This window comes from Chanodichthys erythropterus, chromosome 10 (genome assembly GCF_024489055.1).
Source record: "Chanodichthys erythropterus isolate Z2021 chromosome 10, ASM2448905v1, whole genome shotgun sequence".
NCBI lineage: Eukaryota > Metazoa > Chordata > Actinopteri > Cypriniformes > Xenocyprididae > Chanodichthys > Chanodichthys erythropterus.
In genome coordinates this window covers 3,620,776-3,642,965 of record NC_090230.1, presented here as the reverse complement: position 1 = coordinate 3,642,965, position 22,190 = coordinate 3,620,776, and the positions used below count along the sequence as shown (strand labels likewise).

The following is a 22,190-nucleotide window of genomic DNA, read 5'->3' as shown; positions in this document are numbered from 1 at the left end:
CTGCCATCTAGTGGTCTATTTAGTTTCAGCCGAGTCATGTACACAAGTGGAAACTCGTACCTTAATACTTCCGAGCTCTTTTTCTAATAATACTACAAAATATTAACATGAATAGTTAGTAGAACACTAAAACGATAACTATATAACTTTCAAATCTTAATAATCGTTCTAGTTATGTGAAAATAACGAAACAGAGACAGGAGCCATCGTTGAACGATTTTTCCCCCGAATAACGACAAAAACATTAACAGCCAATCTAAGCACGAGCATTTAAAGCGGCATGCATGACTGAGGTGCTATATAGCACCGCTACCATATACAGAACCTGTTAAGCCCCTTTAAAGGTTCTTTACGAGCCAAAGAACCACTGTTTGTGCTGTTTAGCACCATTTTTGTTGAAGAAATAAAATGCGATATGGCACCTCTTATGGGTTCTACATAGCACCATTTGACAAAGGTGCTGTAAAGATATGGTGTTACATACTGTTGCAACAAAAGTGGTCCCCCTTATGAGCTAAGAACCACTTTTAGTGCTATCTAGCACTTTTTTTTTTTAAGAATGTAGGCCTGACTTTGCAGCGCACTGTTAAAATAAACAGAACATCCTCGTTCTTGGTTTGGACGCTATATATTTAGCATTAGTTATCGTTGTTGGTGTGAACGGGCCTTTAACAGTGTGATGCCTTCAGAATCTGCTATAAAAAAAAAAAAGTTGTATTGGCACTTTACTAATTGTGTTAATTTAAAGGGACTGGTTACAATGAGGCCACCTGTCAGTGGACATAATGTTATGCCCGATTGGTGTACACACACGCAGATCAGGCATAACATTATGAGCACTGACAGGTGAAGTGAATAACACATATTATCTCTTCATCACAGCACCTGTTAGTGGGTGGGATATATTAGGCAGCAAGTGAACATTTTGTTCTCAAAGTTGATGTGTTAGAAGAAGAAAAAATAGGTGTAAGTGTAAGGATTTGAGCGAGTTTGATAAGGGACAAATTGTGATGACTAGACGACTGGGTCAGAGCATCACCAAAACTGCAGTTCCTGTGGGGTGTTCCCGGTCTGCAGTGGTCAGTATCTATCAAAAGTGGTCCAAGGAAGGAACAGAGGTGAACCGGTCACAGGGTCATGGGCGGCCAAGGCTCATTGATGCACGTGGGGAGCAAAGGCTGGCCCGTGTGGTCCGATCCAACAGACGAGCTACTATAGCTCAAATTGCTCAAGAAGTTAATGATAGTTCTGATAGAAAGGTGTCAGAATACACGGTGCATCGCAGTTTATTGCAGATAAGGCTGCATAGATGCAGACCAGTCAGGGTGCCCATGCTGACCCCTGTCCACCGCCAAAAGTGCCAACAGTGGGCTTGTGAGCATCAGAACTGGACCACAGAGCAATGGGAGAAGGTGGCCTGGTCTGATGAATCACGTTTTCTTTTAGGTTTATTTCAGTTTCTGACAGATACCACAGCACACCTTCAAGGGTCTAGTGGAGTCCATGCCTTGACGGGTCAGGGCTGATTTAGCAGCAAAACAGGGACCGACACAATATTAGGAAGGTGCTCATAATGTTATGCCTGGTCAGGTGGTGTGTGTGTGTGTGTGTGTGTGTGTGTGTGTGTGTGTGTGTGTGTGTGTGTGTGTGTGTGTGTTTATATATATATGCGTGCCATTTTTTACTTTTTAAAAAAAAATTCAAATAAATTCATACCAACATTTTAATGGTGACAAATATGCACATTTTCATTTGAAGAACATGCACATCTATTTAAGAAAAGAAAAAGAACACATAATGGCCAAATTACACAAAATACAAGAAAAACAAAGTTCAACATAATCAAAATCAAAGCACTTGTTTAAGCATTTGTGCTTGAGAATGTACAAATGTAGGACAAAACTATATTTGACTTGACCATATGAAGCCAGAGCTATCCACATCAATGACTGATGGGACATTGAAGAACAAAACCAGACCTTTCATCTTTTTCATTAAAAATAGGCAACCAATTAATAATTAAGTTAGAGATTGCAAGAATTCCAAAAAAAAAAAAAAATTCTGACATTCAGTCAAGGGCAGGGCAGTAAAAATTTGAACTTAATTTAACATATCCACAATGAAGGAAAAAAAAAAAAAAAACATTTCAAAAACACAGATCTCAAACTAATGATTCTGCTGGTTTTACGTTGAGAATAAATACATTAGCCAGAAAATGCTTTAAAATGCATTCAGGCAGATACGGTGTTGCATTAAAGTACTGATTCGAAAAAGCAATGCTGCGTCGATACCTGGGTGAATTTCGTAAAACCCGTCAAGAACATATGCAGCTATATATAATATATAAAATTTATTTTATCTCAAAAAGAACAAAAACAGAAAAATCATTAAAATTAGAACTTAAATTATTTGATTGTTTCATTAAATTTAAACATTAAGTAAATGTCTAAATAATATTTAAAAAAAAAAAATAATTATTACTGTAATGTATCAGGATGTTTTAGTTTATATTTAACATTTTACTCTTAATTCTCATATTATATTTAGGAGTCTTTTTGCATTTTGCTATCGAGTCAGAATATTTTTGCATTTTAGTAGTGTCAGAATATTTTTTCATTGCAGTAATGATTTTTTTTTTTGTATTACGATAATGATTCTGAATGACTTTTCTCCAATTTCTTTATTACAGTAACAATAACTCATAGTGCACAAAATATTCTGACTCATTTCTGTAATATATGGTATTTAAATAACCTATTTGTTTATGCAATATAACTTTTTATATCTTTTTTTGCCAGGTTTTCCGGCATTCACCCATTTAGCATTATTATTAATTTTTTTTTTTTAAATACAACACGCATATATTGTATGAGAGTTAGACTATAAATTGACAAAATACACCAGAATAACAGCCTTTTTAAAAGGTCAAATTGCTTGGGTCAAATTATTATTTTTTTTCTTTTATTTGGTACTGCACTATAATTATATTCTTCAGTAATCACAAAAATAACCCCATTATAATGGTGTTTTTAAAAAAGGCAATCAAAACAAACAAAGCTCAATAAGGATGCCAAGACAAAAACCTTCAGAACTGTTCAGCACCTATTAAAGCTGTTGTAGTTTTGGAAAAGCTTTTGATCAGTAGTTTTATAGCTAGTTATGTAATACTCACCTGTTAATTTAAACACAGGGCAAATACAATTAGTGCCAATGTAATTAAACATGGTTTTCAGAAGCCATGCATACAGTAGAGCTCATGTGAGCAGTTTAAAATGGGCTATATGTGTGTGCGACAAAGCCCAAGACCACATCAGTCCCCCCTTACCAGTGCATGCTAAACCACCTGCTTGTTCAAATGGCGTTAAACTCAATTACTTAAATGTCAATAACAGTGGTGCTGGGAAATAAGAGAATCAGTATGGTTCATTGTATGACAACAGCAGCGCTGGGCACAAGCACACTTCTCAGTGGCCTGTCAGCGGCTAGGCATGGAGCTCCCACGCTCTCGGCCACAGGAAGAGGGTGGAGTCCAGGCCTGTAACGGTTTGATAACAGTCTTGTTTCTTAGCATGACAAACGTTTGGCAAAAAAGGGATCTGGTTGATATGTGTGGCATTGCGGTGTTGGTGGAATACACAGGGTGGAGGGGAATCCTGGAGCTAAACCCAACCGGTGACGACACTGCGCCTTCTAGGAGGTTCATGTGACAAGGCAGGAGTTGAAGGAACAATCTTGACATCCTTATGAATCCAAGGAATCAGCTGTAATAAATGAAGAGGACGAGAGGTTTTAATTCATTTCACAATATCAAAACTATTTACATTTCTAAAGAAAAAGCAGTGTAAATATATATACACGCATACAACCTTTCAAAATTTTGTGGGGTGGTAAGACTTAAATATTTTTGAAAGAAGTCTAAAAATACAGTAAAAACAGTAATATTGTGAATATAGTGAAATAAGAGTTTTTAATTTATTATATCTTTAAAATGTAGTTTATTACTGTGATCAAAGCTGAATTTTCAGCATCATTATTCCAGTCTTCAATGTCACATGATCCTTCTGAAATCATTCTGATGTGATGATTTGATGAAGAAACATTTATCACAGTATATTAACTATTAACTATATGTTAACTATGACACGTATTTTTATATTATATATATATATATATATATATATATATATATATAGCAAGCATAGAACAGCAAGACCTTTGGGAATGTGCCACTGGCTCTTATGTAGATAGTTTAAACATGAGGTATAATTTGTCACATTAATTTGCCATTAGATGGTGGCAAATACTGTCTTTATGAGCAAGTCAGTCAGTTGCAAAGACTTTTATATTGGAATGGACTGAAACAATGAAATGAGGACATTGGTTTTACTTTAAACAACATCTTATGAGACGCAACTGACAAATGCATTGACTAGCGCTGTCACGGGAAATCCTCTTATAAGTTAAAAGGACAAAGACAAAAGATATTGCTTTCCTCAGCGTACATTCAAACTGATTTTGTGACTATGACTATAAGATTGACCTGAAGAATATCAGCTAGATGCAGGTAATGCACTAGTTTAGTCAATGGGTCTCATTCATGAAATATTCGTAAATATACGAGTAAATATGTGAGTGATTTGCGCGTAAACAGACTTTCCCGAAAACTCTCCTCCTGATTCACAAATACTTCGTAAACGTCAGAAGTGATAGTGAAATGTGTGTGTGTGTGTTAATGAATTCCAATCAGTCGTAAATGGGACGCGCGTGCACGTTCATTCTCAATTACCATAAATCCCGCCCATTAAATCCGACTGACAACTATATATGGGCATCATATTATGACACCAAATGAAGGATTTTGGCCATTTTATAGGAAACAAGTTACATAGTTTGTCCAGCCCTATTGAAATCAATTCATTATTTGATTAAAGTGCTCCGTTTGCAGATGCTATAGGTGCGTTCATGCGGCCTCGTAATTCCTGTAGTTACAAGATTCTAGCTTGTAAAAAGCGTTCACGTCCTCGTAGAGTTCATAATTACAGTTTGTAAGCTGGGAGTTTTCTGAAAGCTCCCACAAGTAACATGTGGCCACTATACCACCTGACCGCTGTAGATTGATTTATTAGGCGTTGATAGTGGTGCCATGGAAACGCATAATTTCCAGTCCAAGGACCAAAAAGGACGTGAACAGCTCCGAATATAACGTCATTTCAAGATAGCGGTAACGTTAAATAATAGGTGACGTGAACACAGCTTTTTACTGGCTCTCACAACAAAAGTAAAAAGAAAAAACGTATGTAATTACTATATATAATATTTTTTCAAAATGCTGTAAATATGTACCTTATTAAGGTGAATTAAAATGCAGCTTTATTAATGAGCAAAACGTTCGGATGTTAAACGCACTATTTACGCGTGACTGGGAGCAGGTGTAGATTTCTTTCGTACCAACTAACATTTGGAAAATACGAACATTTTAATGAATCCGAAAATTTACGCCAGAACCACTTTACACACGATTTACACAAAAATTCGTTCTGCTCTTGTTTCATGAATGAGACCCATTCTCTCTTATATAATACTCTACATATTACAATGAGCTTCAATGTTGTATAAACTCATTAAATCACACTCCTAGCCATGCGACATGGCTCTGAATCACAGCCATGCTGATATATCGCATATTGCATGAGTGTGATATTGCTTACATATAACAACATTTAAAGCTGCTGTCCACGATTTTTCCTTTGTCGCCATCTCGTTTAAAACCTGCAATTGCAGTCATATGCGGAACAATTATCTGTACGTGTGTTGTGCTTCGGCACAGCTCGTCAGTGCGGATGAATCTAATGCTTGCTGTCAGTCACCACACCGGTGTGGATACTGTACTTCAGAATCACAGATTCTATGTCTTGAAAGTATGACCAATATAAGAATTTTCAATGGAAAATATCATCTGAACAAGCAAGTAACATGTCTGCCACTTTTGTTCTGACCAACTGAGGGGAAAAGCATTAGGCCTACAATAAATCACGCTGCCAATAGTGATTAAATCTAACAATCGCTTAGCTCTGATCACACCAAACCGTGCAAATTATTATTACTGTTATATTGTTCTCAAATTGTTAACATCATCAGCATTGCATGACAGTGTATTTAGTGTATATTAGTGTTACCTGTAGATTTCAATTAATGTTTCCACATTCCACAGTCCAAAGTCTTTTGCTTTTTGACTACAGCTGAATCTCCAGTTGTAACTGATGATTGTCATTTGGATCTTTCTGGATTACAATCCGCCATCAAAATGATAAGTTTAATTATTTAAGCTGCTGTTTGAAAAGGCTATAAATGATCCGCTACAAGCAGCCTCCTCACGTGATAAAACTAAACTGGAGGCACTCCTTCCTTTCTGTTTACGGACGTGACATAATGACACACAGAGGAACTACTGTATGCTCAAATTTCCTGCGGAAATCCACCATGTTGCACTTATTATAAAACATTATTATAAGCTTACCGTTGTGAATCGAGATAAGATAAGGAGATAGTTTTGAACACTGGCTGGTTATGTACTTGCTCAAAAATTGATTTTGGATAATTTTTAACCAAAAAAAGTTTTAATATACAAATATTTTATATGATATAAATTTATATTATATTATATTATATTATATTATATTATATTATATTATATTATATTATATTATATTATATTATATTATATTATATTATATATTATATTATATTATACAGAATCAAAAAGTTCCTTAATAAATAAAAATAAATTGTCATAAAAGCCTAATGCATCAAAATGATGCATGAAAAAATTAACATAAAACGTAAAACAAAACATTAGTAAACTTTTTTTTTTTACATATTTGGTCTAAAGCAGTGGTTCTCAAAGTGTGGGGTGCAGGTACTGGGCTTGGAGATCAGCAGGAAAAACAAAAATAGCCGTTGCAACAGCATTCAAGAGCATGAATAGACAACTTTTGTCAACAAATCAACTTTTGACAAGTCACCGTCTTCCGTTTAGTGGACGGAATTACAAGCTGATATTATGAACACACCATCCCGCTGCTGTTATGGTGAGAAGACATAGGTTACAAGAGGCTGATCCTGTGACACGCCATCAAAGGGCTCACTGCAGCCACTGATTATATATTGTTCATCTAAAACATCACTGAAATATTTAAATTTTTTGTTCATTTAAATTAAAAGTTTTGTTCTGATCTATTATTCTCTTAAGGTTTTGCACACCGAGTCCAAAATTTTCGTACATGTTTTCGTATTTGTGATGCTAAAAATTCGTCACGCACAGAGACCTTGCACACTGAGTCCGATGCGTATTAATGAATCCGTTGCGAGAAAAAAAAAAAAGAAAAAAAAAAAAAAAAAAAAAACAATACAAAATGGAGTCTTCAAGCAGTGAGCATGATTTAGTTGTCCTCGCACTTCTTAAAAAAAGAAAGGAAATATTGGGTCCATTCAATCCCGAGATTGTGTAAAGAGGAAGGAGAGTTCCACCTCATCAAGGAGCTGTGTGATTATCCCGAGCATTTCAAAGTTTACTTCAGGATGTCAGTGGCTCAGTTTGATACTGGAGCAATCTGTCTTTACATTCTGTTTCTTTATATTCCACACTTTGTTTGTTATACAGTGCTACTGCTTTGTGCTGTAGATGACGTGGATCAACTTGTCAGATGGCATTCTGGATTTTGGCGTTCACTTGAACGGTGGCTCTGAATTGTCAAAACGTCTCCAAATGCGTGCCACGGATGCGAAAAATGCAGAAAATCGGACCTGATCCGAATTTTCTTTTATGACAGACGAAAGTTTCGGAGGCATTGACAACGTGCAGTCGTATTTATTATTTAACATGCGAAAAATTTAGATGTGAATTTCGGACTCAGTGTGCAAAGACTATATTTTTATATTTATATTTTTCAATGATTCAATGGCATTAAAGTTAAACTATTGCAGGTGTTTTTCACTGCATGTTTTTCAATTTAAATCAATTTTTGATTTCAATTTTTATAATTTATAGTAAAATTATTTGATAGTCAGAGGTAGGGGGAAGGTAGATTTTGTAAAGGTTTAAAGGGGGCGTGACCAGTTTATGAACCACTGGTCTAAAGGTTCTAGCACCATTTGACTGAAATGAATTATATATATTTTTCTGACTATTATTTTATGTCAAGCTTTACAGGGTTAAACAGGGTTAGTATTAAGGGTTTATTCAAATTACTAACCCAAAAAAACAAGCAATAGCATGCTTGACTTATCGAGCTGTTCTAAGCAGCAAACATTCTGCTCTATTTTGAAGTATTTTGTCCTTAATTGATGGACAAAAGAGAGCATCTGGAGCATCTGGAACATCTGGACAAAAGAGCTTGGAAGAGCATCTGGAAACCCTTCCTTAAACCTCAAGGGACCCCTAGTGGTCATCAGACTGAGGTTGAAGACTCTTGTTCAAATGAACTACAAATCTTCTCACACAACAGGAAATAGATAATGGGCATGTGAAAATTAGTTTACTTTTTAACAATCCATAAAACATCACACTAACTCTTGGTTGGGACTTATCTTTTGAAGTAACTATCCAAACTGCCTGTGTAGTTCAATGCAAGTCAATAGTGTTATTCAAATATGGCTGAATTATACTACGGTTTCAGCAGAAACAGATCAGGAGCATGAAAAGGCCCATAAACACTATATTAAATGTCATCTTTATTTACCATCTTGCGGGGGGTCAACGGTGATGTCCTCGGTCTCTGTGTCATCCTTCATCTCTTCATCCTCATCTTCCTCCTCTTCCAGCTCATTAGCGATGAGTTGTCGGGCTAGTTTAATGTTCATACCTTCATTATAATGCATCTTCCTCATCATCTGAAACTGCTTCTTTCTGGCTGAGAAAAGACAGAACACACAGCTCTAAACACAAGAATCTGCTGATTCACTGTCAGGAAAGGGAAAGACATGAAGTCAAATCTTTGTTCTTACTGAACAAAAAAAAAACAGAACATAATATTAAGTTCTTGTTCATGAAGTGCCATATCAGTAAATCAAACTGAATATGGTATGTGCTGTTTTAATTTACTTAAGCATATATGTTTGCAAAGTATCCTTACCCAGAAATATTTGTGATTTTAACATGTAAACAAAGCATTCTGGTGCATTTTGACAAGAAATTAAAGGGAAAATACAACATTTGCTTCAAGAAAAAAGAAACAAAAAAAATATTTATTGACACTAGGGCTGGGCATTGACAAATTTCACAACTGAATTTGATTTCAATTCAGAAGTTTACAGTTTGATTTAGATTTGATTATCTTCAATATTGATTAATTTGGGGCCCATCAGGTACAGTACATGGCTAATTTTCTAAAAAAAAAAATTAATGCTGTAAACCAGTGTTACTCGTTGTGCGGCTCGCCAAGCTTTAATTTGTGGCTCGCATGGCAGTAATAATACGGTGATATAACTAAATCTGAAAATAAGCAGGGCAGCCAGAAATCTGACCCAATGGCTCGCAATGAGAGCGCGCTGCAGTTCCATTTTTCACCACAGATCTACATTGGAAATTTGTGGGGCGCTAGGGAGTGCTCTGAGACTGGCTGATTACATATTATGAATGAATGCCTGTACACACGTAGCATTTCATGTTAGTTAGCTTGTGTTTTATACGGACGGAAAATGGATCAATTTCTTATTAAGAAACCACACCACTACATAGAATTTCTGACATTATTATTGCGTGAGATTGTTCTGTCACCGGAGCTCAGAGCATCAACTTTCAAGCTCCGCCCTTTTAGCCCATGAGCAGCAGCTCATTTGCATTTAAAGGGACCCACACCAAAACTGCACGTTTTTGCTCAACCCCAAAAAGTGGCAAGTTTAACGTTATAAAAAATTATCTGTGGGGTATTTTGAGCTAAAACTTCACATAACACTCTGGGGACGTCAGAGACTTATTTTACATCACTTAAAAAGGGGCATAATAGGTCCCTTTCACTGAGGCATCTTTTGAGATTGCGTGGATATTGGTTTGGAAAAAAAAAAAAAAAAAAAAAAAAAACTTCAGACTCAGAAATTGTGAAAGATTGCCTTTTGGCTTCAGCAGAAATATTGTTGGCAGAGTTTGACAACAAGGACGCAATTGTAAAGCAAATTGAAATTTTTAATTGAAAACATGTGAGTGACCAGCTCTGTGCAGATGTGTCAGCAGCACCGTGTTTCAGCATCATGGTGGATGAAAGCACCAATGTCACAGATGTTGCTCAGTTGCGTGTTTGGGTGAAGTTCCCCAAAGAAGAGTCTTTCCGAGAATAAATGCTCGGCTTACTTCCATTTGTTGGCCAAAGGAGAGGTGAGGATATTCTGAAGGCACTTCTGACATTTTTTGATGAAAAAAAAAAAAATCTCAGCTGGTCAGGTCTACCAAGTGTGTGCACTGATGGAGCCCCTAGCATGCGAGGAAAGGAGAAGGGGCTTGTTGGGCTCATGAAAAAAAAAAAGAACACTGCATCATACATCAGGAGTCACTGGTATCAACAAATAATACATTCCAAAACATGATTAAAACAGTTGTTTGTGTGGTAAACTTCAGTCTCCAGAGCGCTGAACCACAGACAGTTCCGACAGACAGAGTATGGTGATTTACTGATGCACATTGAAGTGAGATGGCTGTCCCATGGAAAAAAGTGCTTGGACGGTTTTCTGAGCCTCCTCCCTGAGATACGCACTTTCCTGGACAGCAAAGGAAAACGAGAGCCAGAGCTGGAAGACCCATGCAGGATCACACAGCTGGCCTTTCTGACTGACATCACCTGTCACCTGAACACTCAACTTGCAGCTTCAAGCAAGAGATGAGCTTCCAAGCAACATGCTGAATGCAGTCAGAGCATTTCAGAACAAAATAACTGCCATGTACACACCTGACAGAGAATTCATTCACTCCCCCAAACTCAGAGCTGTCACCACAAATGACCCATCTCTGCAGCAGCACTTCAGCCACAGAGAACTGGTGAATGTTTTGGAAGAGCTGAGGGGGGGGGGGGGGGGGATTTGAATCCAGATTCAAGGATGTGAATGAACTTTATTGAAAACCCCTTCCATGTGGATGTGTCATCTTTCACTCCAACCATCACTCTGCTCTGCCCTTCTCAGCGTGCTGCTGTCGAAAGTGAGAATGTCCTTTCTCTGCAGTTCTATCATTTCAAAGTTGAACTAGAGCAGGTGTTGGTCACTTCTGGAGTTTGGCATCTAAAGAAGATTATCCCACTTTGAAACCACATGTGCAAAAAGTGATCTCCGTCTTTGTGAGCACATACACTTGTGACTCAACATTCTCAACCATGAACAATATAAAGAGGAAACAGAGAAACCGCCTCAGCAATGAACATCTTGCAAGCCTCAAGGATTGCAACAACAAGCTACAAATAAAATATGAAGTCAGTCAAGGAAATGCATGCATGTTTCCGCTCATCCCAGCATTAAGGTAATCCTGTAATTAAGGGAAATCATCTTGTCTTTGTTACAAATTGTGACTGGTAAATGATAAAGAATTATAGTGTACCCCTGCATATTGTATGTTCAGGGATGACAGATTGATAAGCATACATGCTATTTATGACTGCATGTAACGTTTGATACTTTTAGTAAAAGTGGCTCTTCTATTGACTTTGTCCTGTCAATGTGGCTCAAAAAAAAATATAGTGAAGACCACTGCTGTAAACTAGGGAACCACAGTTGGTACATCATTATAATATTAAAGGTTAAAATGAATTGATTTTTAAGGTACTTGCATATAAATTACATGAAGGAAGTTTTTATAATAACATCATATTTTTTTTATTGACAATCATGTTTCTATTCATTTTTATATAGGCCTCAAATAGTATATAGGACATAGGACATCATCTATCAGCCCAACCCTAATCATCAAGCAATATTCAGAAACAGGTGCAGTGGTATTATTTTTGATTAACTTATTTGTATGAGAAGAATGCTTGGTAATAGGCTTATTTTTAAAATGGGAGAAACAACAGCCTAATCCGAATTTATACACTGTAAAAAAAGAAAAGAAAAAAAAGAAAAAAGAAATTGTTGCAATTAGCCATCACAACAACTTAATTAGCATCAGAATAATTTTCCCAGAATTAACTTAAAGGTGCCCTAGATTCAAAAATTGAATTTACCTCGGCACAGTTGAATAACAAGAGTTCAGTACATGGAAATGACATACAGTGAGTCTCAAACTCCATTGTTTCCTCCTTATATAAATCTCATTTGTTTAAACCACCTCCGAAGAACAGGCGAATCTCAACATAACACTGACTGTTACGTAACAGTCGGGGTGTACGCCCCCAATATTTGCATAATGCCAGCCCATGATGTTCCCAACATTATAAAAGGCATTAGACAAGGGCAGCCAGTAATGTCTGGAGCTGCACACAGCCGAATCATCAGACTAGGTAAGCAAGAACAACAGCGAAAAATGGCAGATGGAGCAATAATAACTGACATGATCCATGATAGCATGATATTTTTACTGATATTTGTAAATCGTCTTTCTAAATGTTACGTTAGCATGTTGCTAATTTACTGTTAAATGTGGTTAAAGTTACCATAGTTTCTTACTGTATTCACGGAGACAAGAGCCGTCGCTATTTTCATTTTTAAACACTTGCAATCTGTATAATTCATAAACACAACTTCATTCTTTATAAATCTGTCCAGTGTAGCATTAGCCGTTATCCAAATAAATACTTTACTCACATAATTCGAAGCATGCATGCAGCATGCATGACGACCATCTTGTAAAGATCCATTTGAGGGTTATATTAGCTGTGTGAACTTTGTAAATGCACTGTAATATAGTCGACAGCTCGTGTGGCAGGAAGCACGCGTCTTAAAAGGGGCGGCGCCGAGTGTAAATCAGTGCATTGTTAATGATGCCCCAAAGTAGGCAGTTAAAAAAATTAATTAAAAAAAAATCTGTGGGGTATTTTGAGCTGAAACTTCACAGACACATTCAGGAGACACCTTAGACTTATATTACATCTTGTGAAAGAACGTTCTTGGGCACCTTTAAATCTTACTACAATTTCACATTTTAAGTTGACATATATAGAATTCAATTTGACTTTTTCATCTTCAGAACAAAGTGACATTAAAGTAACTTGCTTCACTAAGCCATCAGATTTTATCAAAAATAACTTAATTTGTGTACCAAAGATAAATGAAGGTCTTACATGGGTGCAACAACATGATTAATTAATGACATTATTTTCATTTTTGGGTGAACTAACCCTTTAAGACGCGTCATCAAGAAAAACATTATGATTAAATACTTCAAAATTAATGATGACAACCCACACATTTCGAACTTCAATCACTATTCATTATTGATTAGTGAAGGTAGGATAGGCGGAATCGTGCCGAATGACAGACCAGAAGCGCTCTCTCTCCATCGTGTGTCCATCATGTGGAGTAACTCACATAAAGACAGTTGCTTATGGCTTAAGTGGACGTAAACATTTGGGTGAAAACAGGATGTGTGTCAGTATCCATTGATTCGGACCGTAGCCTATATTTGTCATTAATGTTAATAAAACAACAAAATATGTTAAATGAATGTATACACGGTAAATAAACCTACTGTATCTGAAAAACAAGTTTTTTTTTTTTTTTTTCTCTATAGTATTTGTTGTATTGTTTTTAATTTGTTTTTAACTTAATTTTTATTTTTTATATAACAACAATTATATATACTGGTAATTATGCCTTTTGAAGGTTATTGGACACTCTGAAATTTGTTCTTTAAGTTTTTGACAAGCACATAAAAATTATTACTTTTTTCATTAGAGTTATAATAAAGAAGCTGTCCTACATTCATTAGTCTCATTGTGTTGCGCTTGGAAAACTGCAACATCGCCAAAGAAAGGGGGAGAGAAATTAATAAATGTATGGGCATCGGTATCTGCGAGTACTAGAAAAAAAAAAGGATCTGTACTCGTACTCAGTCCTTTAAAAAAAAAATGGTATTGGTGCATCCCTAAATATAATAATTGATAATTTCACTATAATTTCACTGGAATTTCTGATTTTGGTATATCAACTGCTGAAATTTTACTAGACAACCCCATAGGTATTTATCCTAAAGTGTAACACTGTATAAGATTGAGTTCTACAAAGAACTGAAAACTGAGAAAGAAACAGTTGTGTAGCAGCATGTGTTTGAGCCCATGGCTGATGGTGCGGTGAGCTGTGTAAATGTGTAATCAGTGTGAGAGGAAGCAGAGGTGAATATGAGGCCATGTGAGGCCATGTGTCTCACCTTGCTCTTCTGGACTCAACTCCTCCTCCTCTTCCTCACTGCTCTCCTCTTCTGGTTCCTCCATGAAGCGAGATTCTGCACCCTCCACCGCTGCCGCCAGCCTGAGACAGACAGAGAAGATGCCAAAGCGTTTTTTGCCAACATGCTCTTACACCAAAAGCATGTGCACCACTGATCTATATAAGTGGTGCGCACATAAAGCCGCCTCTCAAACAGCTCCCGAGTGCACGTCTTGGTGAATATTCTGGTAAACAGTCAGTTTTGGAACGTTAATATTTGAGAAAGAAAACGCATGTTGTGTAACAGTATACTGGATTCGTGCATAAGCTTTTAAAGTGACAGCAGCCTAATAAACCTGCTGCCATCTGTCATGTTAATCAAAGAACAAAAGACGGGGAAAAAAAAAAAAAAAAAAAAATCAATTGCTTGACACTCTTGACTGAATAATTTATTTTATCTTTATCGTACGCAATTAAACTTAAGCCGGGCACACATTTAACGACTAGCTAAAATGTTCTAAGACTGTGCTCAACACACAGTGATTGTTTCCTTTGACTGAAGCAGATTTAAATACTTACACGTGGACTTTGAATACCAACTGCAATCGCCGACTGAATGCAATGTGTGCATATACACTTTAATATGGTTTAATGTGGAGTTGGCCCTTTGCAGCTATTACAGCTTCAACTGTAATCGCTTTCCACAAGGTTTAGGAGTGTGTTTATGGGAAGTTTTGACCACTCTTCTAGAATCGCATTTGTGAGGTCAGGCACTGATGTTGGTGAGAAGGCCTAGCTCACAGTCTCCGCTCTAATTCATCCCAAAGGTGTTCTATTGGGTTGAGGTCAGGACTCTAGTGTGGAGGACCTTGCCTGGCCTGCACAAACTCACTCATCCATGTCTTTATGGACCTTGCTTTTTGCACCTTGCTTTTTGCACTGGTGCGCAGTCATCTTGGAACAGGAAGGGGCCATCCCCAAACTGTTCCCAAAAAGTTGGGAGCATAAAATTGTCCAAAATGTCTTGGTATGCTGAAGTATTAAGAGTTTCTTTCACTGGAATTAAGGGGCCAAGCTCAACCCCTGAAAAACAAGCCCACACCATAATCCCCCCTCCACCAAACTTTACACTTGACACAATGCAGTCAGGCAAGTACCATTCTCCTGGCAACCGCCAAACCCAGATTCATCCATCGGACTGCCAGACAGAGAAGCATGATTCGTCACTCCAGAGAACACACCTCCAATGCTCTAGAGTCCAGAGGCGGCGTGCTTTACACCACTGCATCCAACGCTTTGCATTGCACTTGGTGATGTAAGGCTTGGATGCAGCTGCTAGGCCTTGAAAACCTATTTCATGAAACTCTCTATGCACTGTTCTTGAGCTAATCTAAAAGGCCACATGAAGTTTGGAGGTCTGTAGCTATCGACTCTGCAGAAAGTTGGCGACTTCTGTGCACTGTGTGCCTCAGCATGCACTGACCCTGCTTTGTGATTTTACGTGGCTGAGTTGTTGTTGTTCCCAATTGCTTTCACTTTGTTATGATACCACTAACAGTTGACCGTGGAATATTTAAAGGGTTATTTCACCCAAAAATTAAAATTCTGTCATTTATTACTCACCCTCATGCCGTTCCACACCCGTAAGACCTTTGTTAATCTTCGGAATGCAAATTAAGATATTTTTGTTGAAATCGGATGGCTCCGTGAGGCCTGCATAGGGAGCAATGTCACTTTCTCTGTCAAGATCCATAAAGGTACTAAAAACATAATTAAATTAGTTCATGCGAGTACAGTGGTTCAAGATTAGTATTATAAAGCGACGAGAATATTTTTGAGGCAAAAAAAAAAAAAAAAAAACGACATATAGGGATTTCAAATCCGGAAGCTTCGGAGCATTATGAGTCAGAGTGTCAAATCAGCGGTTTGGAGCACCAAAGTCACGTGATTTCAGCAGTTTGGCGGTTTGACACGCAATCCGAATCATGATTCAACACAGAAGAATAATAACACTCCGAAGCTTCTTAAAGCAGTTTTGAAATCGGCCATCGCTAAATAAGTCGTTATTTTGTTTTTTTGGTGTACCAAAAATATTCTCGTCGCTTTATAATATTAATATTGAACCACTGTACTCACATGAACTGATTTAAATATGTTTTTAGTACATTAATGGATGGGCTATGGAGGGCTATGGAGGCCTCACTGAGCCATCAGATTCCAACAAATATATCTTAATTTGTGTTCCAAAGATTAACGAAGGACTTACGGGTGTGGAACGGCATGAGGGCGAGTAATAAATTACATTATTTTCATTTTTAGGTGAACTAACCCTTTAATAGTGAAGAAATTTCACGAATGGACTTATTGCACAGGTGGCAACCTATCACGGTACCACGCTTGAATTCACTGAGCTCCTGAGAGCGACCAATTCTTTCACAAATGTTTGTAGAAGCAGTCTGCAGTCCTAGGTGCTTGATTTTATACACCTGTGGCCATGGAAGTGATTGGAACACCTGAATTCAATGATTTGGAGGCTGTCCCAATACTTTTGGCAATATATTATATTATATTATATTATATTATATTATATTATATTATATTATATTATATTATATTATATTATATTATATTATATTATATATTATATTATATTATATATACACACACACACACAACGCAATTACCCCTTTTTATAAGAAAAGGCAGCATTATTTCCTTTTAAGGAAAGAAAACAATAAGTTCATCCATTCATTTTACTCTGATGGCCTTGTCATTACTAGTATCTAATGTTCAACTCTGTAGATTCTTGCAGGAGTTTTTCCATAAAGCCTGGTGATCTTTGTAGCATTCTTACTGTTAATGTGTCAGAATTTCGAAGGAAAGCATCTCTCAGGAGTAATCGGACACATTCACGCACAATGGCCTCAATGACTGCTGGGTAGGGGAGCATAAAATACACGTACCTGAGGGAAACAAGACACAGTAGGAGGAGGACAATTACAAAAGAGAGAACGGAGTTACAGATGGAGAAAGAAAGAGAAGGCGAGGGGGTCTAAGGCAGAGCAGTTGCATTGCTAGGAGGTACGGGATGCGAACAATGTGACCCGCTTTTCCTGGACGCTAACATCAGCTACAGATTCAGTTACAGGCCTGCGGCAGACAAACCACTCACGCGCATCAATCTCAGAGCTTTTAAAGACGCAGATCTTGATCGAAAGATCCAAATCCTGCATTAAAACAGACCTCTTCTATTCATTCAAAGATTTTAAGTGCCTTTCTCTCAGGGGAAGGAAATCTATAAACATTCTGGTGAGATTTCATGCCCAGTGAATTCTTACAACTGAAAGTTATTTTCAAAATGGAATAGTCAGTGGGTTTTCTTAAAGGAACAGTTCACATAAAAATAAAAATGAAAATTAACAAATCAACCAAAACATTACACATTTGCATGTCACGTGACAAAATTCTCCCAACGCAATGCTCTCTCCAACGATTCTAGGTCAATTTTGAAAATTCCAGAATCTAATCTGAGTTTAGTTTTTAACCGCAGATGCACGATGCTGCTGCGTGTGCTTGGTGCATATCCACTGACGCAGAGCAGAGGGAGAGTTTTCAATTAATTTCTATTGAAGTTGAGCGTGAAGCTCGGAAAGGCTAAGGAAAATTATGTTTGCCGGATCCTATTTTCCTTACAAATTCTCTACAAAGCCATCATTTATGTTGTTTGGAATTCTGTGGGCTTTTTTTAAAAATATGAAACTTACTGACACAAGGCTGCTTTCGATTTCAAATTCTCACGTGCGCTTTGTGAAGAGCGCTCGCGCATGCAGTTGTGTGACTCGTTAGTGGTTAAATGTACTTGTTTCTCAAAATACTTTTATGATGGGAAATTAATAGAAACAGTCAGTTATGTCTTAAAGTATTAGACAGGACAAAAACATCTAATATTTCAAAAGAGATCTGTGCATTAGTCTGAATACAGCTTATTAGATCTCCTGTTGTCTATGTCATCAGTAATAATCAAACAACCGTAAAGCTGAGAAAGTGAAAAATCACTTGCAGCTCTTGAATGGTAAATGTTAAGTTACTCTTAAAGTCCCTGTCAAGTCATTTTAATGTATGTGTTCTGAGTTTGTCACACCGCAGAAAAATGTGTCATTAACCACCAAATTTGAATGATTAAAAAAATCTGCAAGTAAATGAAATAAGTTATCAAAATCTCAAATAAAATAGGCAGCGCTCTCTGCTCTTAAACGCTGGGGGTGTGTCCGCTGTCGGCACTGAAACCACTCCCACTCGCGAGAGGTGCAGCCTTAACTGACTTGTCTAATGAGTCAAACATACTGATGCATATAAAAAGAATCATGTTAGAAAATTGCAAATTTTAGTAGAGTTACTGTGGACTACCTGCTAATTATAACATAAGCACACAAGGCAACTTACACTCATTGGTGGGCACTGGGCGCGTACTGTTGACTGTTGTTATGATACCACTAACAGTTGACCGTGGAATATAAGGGTTTTTTCACCCAAAAATTAAAATTCTGTCATTTATTACTCACCCTCATGCCGTTCCACACCTGTAAGACCTTTGTTCATCTTCGGAACATAAATTAAGATATTTTTGATGAAATCCAAAAGGGTTTTTTTTATTTCCCCATAGAAAGCAATGTAATTACCACATTCAAAGTCCAGAAAAGTAGTAAAGACACCGTTAAAATAGTTAACATGTCTACAATGGCCCTTCATAACTAATGTTATGAAGGGACGAGAATATTTCTACATCAAAACGCTGACTCAGTATTGGCCGACGCTGTACATGTTGAGAAGCATGAACATAACATTCATGCTGCTATTATGCAAGACACAATGCAATGGTCGAAGACATTTATCTGCATGTGTACCTACATACATAAAAAAAAAATAAAGAAAGAAAAAATAAAATAAAAAAGGCATAGATGGAATGCAATAATTTAAATGTTACTTATAAAAAAATAAAATAAAAAAAAATAGTCATTTCAATAGGAATTTTGCTGAAGGGAGAAAATTTCCAAATGCAGATTTTGCATTGGTTTCAAACCAACAAAAGGCTGCTTGGTTTGAAAACTACTTCTGTTTAAGTGGTGCTTAAGTGCTACACTATTGACAATTGACAGCAAATCACCTTGTTTGCCCACAAAATTTCACTAATATAACGACTTTATTGCTGTAGGTAGTGAATTTGTTAGACAAATGCTGCTTTGATGGTTGTACCAGTGATGGATTTAGAGAGATGTTTTACTGCGCTGACTACCTTTAAAAGCTCTTTAAATGTATCATGAAAAGAAAAAAAAAAAACCTTAGTTGACTAGACTGCACTAGAGATCCAACTAGGCTCTTAACAGGGTTCACGAGTATGAGCTGAAGAAAGTGCTTCCATTTACATCCATTCATCATAAACATACTCCACACGGCTCCGGGGGTTAATAAAGGCCTTCTGAAGTGAAGCGATACATTTGTGTAAAAAAAAATATTTAAATACAGGAGGTAGTCAACCAGAATAATACTTTTAAAATTGAGGATGTGCGTTTGCTGCCTTTTATCACTAAGTGGCTCTGTTGAGAGCTGTGGTAACATGAATTCAACTGAAACATAGTTAAATGAATTCATAATCACAGTGCTGAAATTACAGAACAAATGTAGAACTGAAAATAAATGTAGGCATTTATTATTTGCATCGAATTTAAACAAAGTAAATGTTAACACAGTGAGCTCAATTTATGTAGGCCTTGATTAGAAATTCAAATCAATGTTGTCTCTTATACTTTGTTTTCTTTTAATTTGTAGTAGATTCATTAACTCAACATGCTTATTTAAAAAAAAAAAAAAAGGTTTCAATGAGGGCTTTTTTTCGTGCTTAAGTAAATTTGAAATAATAATAATAATAATAATAATAATAATAATAAAAATAAATAATAATATTGAAATTATTAAAGGGATCCCCTGGTGTTAAGACTTGTATGGCTTAATAAAAAGTAAATGATGTCTCTTACTGAAATATGTAGTAGAAAACTACGGTGGCCGAGAGAGCTCAACGCGCTGCAAATTAATAAAACACATGCAAATAGAAAAAAAACACCAGCAGATAAAGAAAACATCAGTTTGACAACACATGCGCTGCAAATTCCACAACACTTACAAAAATACATCTTTGTCAGTTTGTAGTGTTGTGGAGTTTGAAGATGCTACTGTTTTATGCGATCACAGACATCTTGTGCATCACAGCACACACAAGCTTTGAGGCAGTCTGTCTCAATCAAGATGTGTTAAAGTCTGCCCTCGTCAGTCCCCACGACAGGTGTGGCATTTGGTTAAAGCATACACATCCATCGCCAACTGTAAGCTCTTTCTGCTGTGGTCTACTAAAAGCCTCAAAGGCACCAGGGCTAAAGTGAAGAGAACAAAGACGCGGGTCTTTAGGAAGTTTTATTTTTCGCCCACATTCTTCACAACTTCCCATTCTTTTCTCCTCTTATGTCTAGTAAAGTAGTAAAGACTCACATCGCTTCTCTTGTGGCTCATCGACTGAAAATTACAACCAAAAGCTGCACAATGTGGCTTTGTATATTATATTCCGAGTTGTGTTGTGGTAAAAATAGCCATCGAGTAATGTAAGTAGCTGGCAGAGTGCAACCATTTGACATTAACATAGAACGCAAACAAAATGGCGCCGCCCAGTGTCCAAATATGTTTTGGATTTTTTAAAATAAATGTAAATCTTTCATGGGTTATATACACTACATATTTCAGTAAGAGACATTGTTTATGTTATATTAAGCCATACAATTCTTAAAACCAGGGGATCCCTTTAAAAACAACAATAATAATAAATAGTCGGCCCAATCTGTGCCCCTGCACACTGCAGCCCAATCCGCGCCTGACTGCTGCACTCGCATTCGTTTCTATAGATTTGGCATGAACGCATTCCTCAGTTAATTTTTAGATAGTGCCCGATTGACAATCAACACTGCTCAAACAGTTGGTAGTCATTAAAGAAAACATATTTAGTTTCATATTTATGTTTAAATAGGCCTATTATAATGACATTTTTTTTTTATTTCATCTAATTGATTATGAAAAGTGAGCAGCATGAGTAAGATAAGAGGATACATCATCAGATGCGCAATATATCGGGAGACATGGAGTGGGTCAGACATGATTTTGACCACTTCATTAAGTTGTGTTTTGTAGAAAGCCTTTCTTTAAAGTGAATTTAATTTTGTAAAAAAAAAAAATTTGTATTTTAATTTTAATCAGTGTTTCATCTACCATCTGCCTGAATTTAATAAGTAAGAAGCAAATATAATCATGATATGGAGGCACCGGCGCGATTACTTGCATGTGAACTGGAGCCCATCTTACAGGCTAATTGAACCGAAACTGAGCGTATAGGCTGCTTACCTCACAGACATGAGAAATATATCTCTAGAAAGCTTGAATTGTCTACCTTTAAACAAGCAGCCGACACGGATTCAGAAAACATTTGTTTATTAATAAACAATTTAAATATCTCCTTGTTGTTTTTGTAATTCATTATCATTACTTTTGCCGGTTCTTTATGGCAAGCTTTATGTGTGTGCTTGAGTGCTATATATGCTAGCAATTACATAAAATGCTCATTATAATGGTTTATTCTCTCCAGTATTTCAGAAATAAAACTAATATAAATGATTCGTCAACTAATGGCTTAACTGAACCTGTTGAACATTATTTTACATATTTTCGATGTTTGCCTCAGACATGAGAAATATGTGCATTGAAAGATTGAAATGTTTACTTTTAAATGAACCAATTCATATTGAAATCAAATA

General features: G+C 36.6%; 1 protein-coding gene across 1 annotated transcript in view; it reads right to left on the bottom strand.

The window, feature by feature from the left end:
* Positions 1-1,717: 1,717 nt before the first annotated feature.
* The window catches only part of ppp1r2 (protein phosphatase 1, regulatory (inhibitor) subunit 2), a 37,499-nt gene continuing 17,026 nt past the window's right edge, over positions 1,718-22,190 (bottom strand). The window contains exons 4-6 of the mRNA XM_067395841.1: positions 14,342-14,442; positions 8,739-8,909; positions 1,718-3,761 (exon numbers count right to left, since the gene is read on the bottom strand). Of these exons, the coding sequence (XP_067251942.1) occupies positions 3,742-3,761; positions 8,739-8,909; positions 14,342-14,442 (292 nt within the window). The 3' untranslated portion in view covers positions 1,718-3,741. The remainder of the gene's footprint in view (positions 3,762-8,738; positions 8,910-14,341; positions 14,443-22,190) is intronic.